This window comes from Belonocnema kinseyi, chromosome 2, assembly GCF_010883055.1.
Source record: "Belonocnema kinseyi isolate 2016_QV_RU_SX_M_011 chromosome 2, B_treatae_v1, whole genome shotgun sequence".
NCBI lineage: Eukaryota > Metazoa > Arthropoda > Insecta > Hymenoptera > Cynipidae > Belonocnema > Belonocnema kinseyi.
Genome location: NC_046658.1, coordinates 98060779 through 98066947, shown reverse-complemented (window position 1 = coordinate 98066947; position 6169 = coordinate 98060779). Strand labels below are relative to the sequence as shown.

General features: G+C 30.5%; 1 protein-coding gene across 8 annotated transcripts in view; it reads right to left on the bottom strand.

Moving 5' to 3' along the window:
• LOC117168355 (trithorax group protein osa) overlaps window positions 1-3001 on the bottom strand; it is a 62662-nt gene extending 59661 nt beyond the window's left edge. For all 8 annotated transcript variants that reach the window (XM_033353935.1, XM_033353937.1, XM_033353938.1 and 5 more), the window contains exon 1: window positions 2341-3001. In XM_033353935.1, coding sequence (XP_033209826.1) covers window positions 2341-2862 — 522 coding nt within the window. In that variant the 5' untranslated portion in view covers window positions 2863-3001. The remainder of the gene's footprint in view (window positions 1-2340) is intronic.
• Between the last annotated feature and the right edge of the window lie 3168 nt (window positions 3002-6169).

The window sequence follows — 6169 nt, the reverse complement described above, 5'->3', positions numbered from 1 at the left end:
ACGAATTTTCAACTGAAAGAGTTGAATTTTATACCAAAAAGATGAATTTTCAACTAAAATCATCTATTTTCCAACAAAAAGATTAATTTTCTACAAAAAAAAAGAGGAATTTTCAACTAAAATGATAAACATTTAACTGGAATAGTTGAAATTTCTAACATAAAGATTAATTTTCTGCCATGAAATACAAATTTATAAAAAAAACACGAATATTCAACCAAATAGTTGAAATTTAAACTAAAACAGATCAATTTTTAACAAAAAATTAAATAGTTAAATTTTCAGTTAAAAAAAAATCATTTTCAAACAAATTAACGAATTTGTAACTAAAATTGTAAATATCTAACTGAAATAGTGGAATTTTGAATCAAAATGATAAATCTTCAACTATAATAATTAAATTTTCAACAAAAAAGATGAATTTTAAACAAAACCATAAATTTTGAACAAAATATGTAATAGTTAAATTTTCACTTAAAAAAATTAATTTTCAAAGAAACAGAGGATTTTTTAACTGATAGAGTTAAATTTTATACCAAAAACGTGAATTTTCAACTAAGATCAATTTTCCATTTAAAAAAAGACGAATTTTCAACTAAAAAGCACGAATTTTCAACCAAATAGTTATACTTTAAACCAAAATAGATCAATTTTTAACAAAAAATTAAAGTTAAATTTTTATCTAAAAAAATTAATTTCCTATCGAAGAGATGCATTTTTAACTAAGGTTATAGAATATTTAATTGAAGTTAAATTATTATAAAAATTAATCCTCAGCGGAAGAAAGAATTAATTTTCGACAAAATAGAGCAGGTTTCAACCATAGAGATGTATTTTCAATTAAAATAATGAATCTTCAAAAAACGAATGTTTAACTAAGAAAGATTTTGCAGTTTAAAAAAAAAGCCGCAAACAAATTGTTGAATTTGCAAGCAAACAGATTAATTTTCAAACAAAAAAAATTAAATTACTACCAAAAATATAATAGTTAAATTATCAGTTAAAAAAATTAATTTCAAACAAACAAAAAATAACAAAAACAAATTTGACAAAATAGATAAATACAGTAATATGAAGCTAATTTTACAAATGAAGATCACTGTTCTTCAATTTTATACAACAATTGAAGAAAAAAATTAGGGACGCTCTTGGAAAAATTAAATTTAAAAAATGCTTTGACACTTCCAAGGATTATTCCTACTTATTCTTCCAAAAGTGAACAATCTTACATTTGAAGTAATTAAATTTGTATTATGTTAAGTCGAAATCGTAGCTATCAAATAAAAAATCTAGAATTTCATGTGATGAATTACATTTAAAGTGATTGGTTAGGTTCAGTGATAGTAAACTAGAGAAATACCGGTTAAAACAGAAATTCAGTCACATCCTGGCTTCTCTCTTTGCCTAAAAAAATCTCGGTCCAATTAAAAAAAAAAAAGTAATCCTTTTTATTCCCAACTTTTTCAATCACATTGAATTTTTACTCAATGGGATTTAAGGTTTTCAAAAAAGATCTAATTTACCCTGATATTTAAACAAAAAACTATTTTTTAAGTAACGGTTTGAAACACAATTCAAAAATGCATAGAAATTCAAAATAAAATAATCGAAAATAATTTCCAACTGACGGGATTTCTAAGTACTAAAAAATGTAAGAATATTTTAGGTTAGAACAAGTTAAGAAGAAAAAAACTATAAATTAGAGCAGATTGTTGTAATCAATTACAAATTAAATTTGGAGTAAAAAGTGGTTTCCAAGAGGCATTTTTACAGAATAATGCTGAAAACCAGAAGGCACAACACAAAAAATGATTAACTTATAATTCACCGTTATTTTTAAAAAGTAATATACTATTTAGTGAGTAATTTGTTGATAAATAAATAAACAATCAACACTAATTGAAAATAAATTGACGGAATTTGTAAGAACTAGAGGGCCGAATTCGGGAGGACATGCAAAATTAAAAAAAAAAGAACGAGACTAAGAAATAGGATGAAAATTACATTCCGTTTTTGTTAATTGTTTACGTTGATAAATGAGCGAAACACGTCAAATAACACAAAACTATCAGTGATAATACACGTAAACTTCATAGACGGGGATATGTATACTGATTACTAGTTGAAACGTAGAACGAGAAATATGGGAAATTTACAGTCTTTTGGAAGAAATCGCGTCATATGCACCAGAATCCTTCAATTGTTTTTTACTTTCTTTCACATTTATACCGTAATAATCCTTTTGCGATGAAATTTGCATGATTTATCAGTCGTAGTTTGTGTCAATGATTTTTGGGGAAATTTGGATTGATTTAGTGAGGGGGGAAGTAAAAAAATTACCGTTTGTGGAGGTCGTTGTCCAGGTTGTGGATAGACAGGAGGAACAACTGGGGGTCGCTGCATGGGCCAAGGCTGCTGGTAGGACTCGGGACCAATTCCGGAATAATTGGAGAACCGATGCATAGGACTGGAGGCTTGGAGCAGCTGATTTAGCGTAGGAGTTGGGCCCGTGGCTTGTCCTGGGAAGGGAAGAGTTGTCCTAGGTTGTCCAGGGAAAGCTCCGGGGCCGGCGCCTATGTTTCCTATCTTGGAAACGTAGTGTTCTTCCATCTCGCTTTGATGATGAATTCCTCGCTCGGCCTCGTTGGGCAACTGTTTGTTGCCGCCGTAGTCGGGTTTGCCGGGGTAATCGGCGTGTTGTTTCGAGGGGAACTCGTTGGGCTTGTTGGTCGCATATTCGTAATCGCGGTTGGGTGCGAAGGGATGGCCAGGGCCGGGGGCGTCGTGGCCCTCGGACTTGGCGGCATCCTGGGGCTCACCAGAGTCCGCGCCGCGATTCGCACTTACACTTTTCGAGAGCATTTCACGACTTCACTTGGCTTCACATCATTTCACAGAAATGATTTCACAGAAATTTCACATCATTTCACAGAATAAGGCTTGCGTTGCAGCCATGTTCTGGGAGTGGGACAATCAAGAACAAGCAAGAACAAGGCAATTTTCCAGACTAGCACATTCGTCCACAGTGCTCCCAAAATGTAACTATTGCGCATGCTTTGCGAAACGCAGCGCTATTTGTCAAGACATTTTAGTCCAAAGAGAAAGCGACATTTCCTCTAGAAACGACTATTAAGCCAATTAGGCCATCCAGATTAGGTGGGGGAAATTCAAGATGTCTGCAAGCCGAGGGCCAAACAATTATAAAAATGGGATGGGTCGAAATTTTATTTTCTTTATTAACTTGGAAGGCTTGGAAGAAATTATTTTTCATAAAAAGGCAACCTTTTCATGGAGCTTGGATTTAAATTTCTCATTCAATTAATATTTTTTATATTGTATGCATCTACGTTCTCGACCAATCACATTTGCCATAAACCAACGAGAAATTAATCGTATTTAAAATATCAATTCCAGAATTAATACAGAATCCATGGTCCGTGTAAAGGTACCCAAGTGTATTTGGATATTATTTTGATCGGATCGTAAAGTTTCACGAAACTTCATTAAACAAATTTTTTAATTTTAATACGTTTCAAAGTTTCACATATTAAGGGAGGGGGATTTCAAATATTTAAAAAAATGGTGTTAAGTACTAAGTTTAACCATTCAATTATTTATTAATATATATTATTATTAATAAGATATAAATGTTGATGTTAACTAGAAAATGAACTTTATTTTCTAAGCAAAATTTCCAGTTCTCTAAGCTAATGTTTTTAAAGTATTAGAAAATAAACGAAATTCCTATCTATCGCAGGCTTCACCATTTTTTTAATTTTCTCCTCTTTCCACTTTTTGTTGTTTTCTACTTAAAGCGAACTCAATAAGAAAATCCAAAAGTTTTCATTGAAAGTTTATTATTATATTTTTGGCTGAGTATTAATCTTTTATTGTAGAAAATTTAATTTTATTAAAGAATCCCCTTTTTACTGAAGATTCTATTACTTTGGTAGAAAATTCAACTATTTGGTTAAAATTAAAAGGCGGTCTAAAATTTCGTCTTTTGGACTCTAAAATTCAACAATTTGGTAGAGTTTTGTTTACTTCTTTTCACCAACAAATCTGTTTTGTATAAAAATTATATATCTTGGTAGAAGCTTAAATTTCTATTAAATAAATTTTGGTTGATGATTTCTCTTTTTTAAAAATTCAACTACTTGGTTAAAAGTGGAACTACTTGGTTAAAAATTCATTGTTGTTGGAGTATTTATAATTTTTGTGTAAAAATCATCTTTCGTTTATTTCCTTTGTTGAAAATGTAAACATTTAGTTGAAAAGTCTTCTTTTATAATCAACGCCGGAAATTCCTAATTTTATTGTAAACTTTATTAATTTTCTGGGGTCAGGGGCCCCTCGGCCCCCTGGGGCACTAGCCCCACTGTGCCCCTTGGTAAATTCGACGCTGTTTGTAATTGATCTTTGTACTACAAATTTAGCTATTTTAGTTGAAAATTCATTACATAAACTTAAGATGTATCATAAGTGTTGAAAAATTTAACAATTTAGTTGAAATTTTTGTTATTTCTGAATTTAAGTCATTTTTGGTTGAAAGTTTCAGTTTGGATTATTACTGAGTAAATTCTAGATATGATTCAACTCTTTTTTAATTATTAATATTTTGTGGTTAATTTTAACTGTTTCTGTTCAAGAATAAGAATTTTTTATATGTCAACTATTACATTTTTCGTTGCGAATACTTTTTTTTTTAAATGCAAAAATTTAACTAAAAGTTGAACTACTTTGTTAAGGATTCATTTTTTTGTTCAAGATTCATAATTGTAGTTCAAAATTCGTCATTTCGGTTGGAAATCTAACTCTTTTATTAAAAATGGAAGTCATTTTGTTGGAAATTCAAATATTTGGTTAAGAATTCATCTATATTGTTGAAATTGCAATAATTTTACTTGAAATGTTAATAATTTAAAGACTTTCAAATTAAATTTAATATAATATTGTAAAGTTTTCGATCATCTATAAAACTCATGAAACTTTCAATGCTCCAGTGAAACATTGCATTGATGACTCACATTCATAATCTTTATTTTTTAAATGTTATTCCATTCAATAATAAAATTGACTTTTTTCGTTGCTATTTTATTATTTAATCGAATATATAACTTTGAAAATGATAAAATAATGTCCAAATAGATACATTGTAAAAAAAAAACATTTTTTTTCAAGTTATGCATTTAAGAAAATAAAGTTTATTCATTCCATGCAATTGGTATTATTGTTTGGCCCTCGGTGTGCAGCATCTTGCTAGCTAACGTCACAAAGTGAACTGCTGTGTAAGATGTCTGCAAACCGAGGGTAACTCTCGTCGCTCTCGTATGTGCAGAGGTTGCATGGTATCTCCGTGATAAGGTACCCTTGAGGGTACCTCCTTATCAGATCGAATTTGAAGAAACTGATTAATTAATTTGACACATCGAGTTCCTATCTAGGTTCTCAACCAATCAAATTTGCCATAAACCAATAGAGCAGCTAGAAATGAATCCTATGAAAAATATTAATTCCACGATTAATGCAAAGCAAGGCTCCGTGAAAAGGTACCCTGACTTTGTTTTTACAATACCATTGTAGAAATGATTTTTCACTACAAGGGTTCCTTTTCAAGAACCAGGGATTTTGAATTGATTGTAAAAATATAAATATTTTATACAAGGTTAATTTCTAGATACTTTGTTGGTTTGTGGCAAATCTGATTGGTAGAGAAGCTAGATGAGGGTCGGAAAGTTCCGTTAGGGGCGCTGAAAGCTACGAACGCAAGTGTCCAATTGTTTTAATAGTAAAAATTTAACTTTCATTCGCATCAAATTTACTTAATAGACTTCGCTGCAAAATACATATTCAAGTTATTTTCTCAGCTTTCTTCACGATTCAGTTATTTCAAGATAATGCAAGTCAAAATTTTACGCGTCAAACTCTGGACTCTTGCGTCTAGTAAATTTCAGCGCCGCAAAAACGGATCTTTCTTTTCCGAATCCAAACTGAAGTCATTTTGTCAAGCGTTGGTAGAAAAAAAATGTCTCTGTCTTCTCTTCTTCACGTGGTACTCAAAGTTAGAGATATACTTATTATTAATTTTTATTTTTCAAAAGCTATATATCTAAATGAAACCTCGGCAGAGGAAATTTGGGATCAACACAAGTTTCCGTTTTACTAGGGA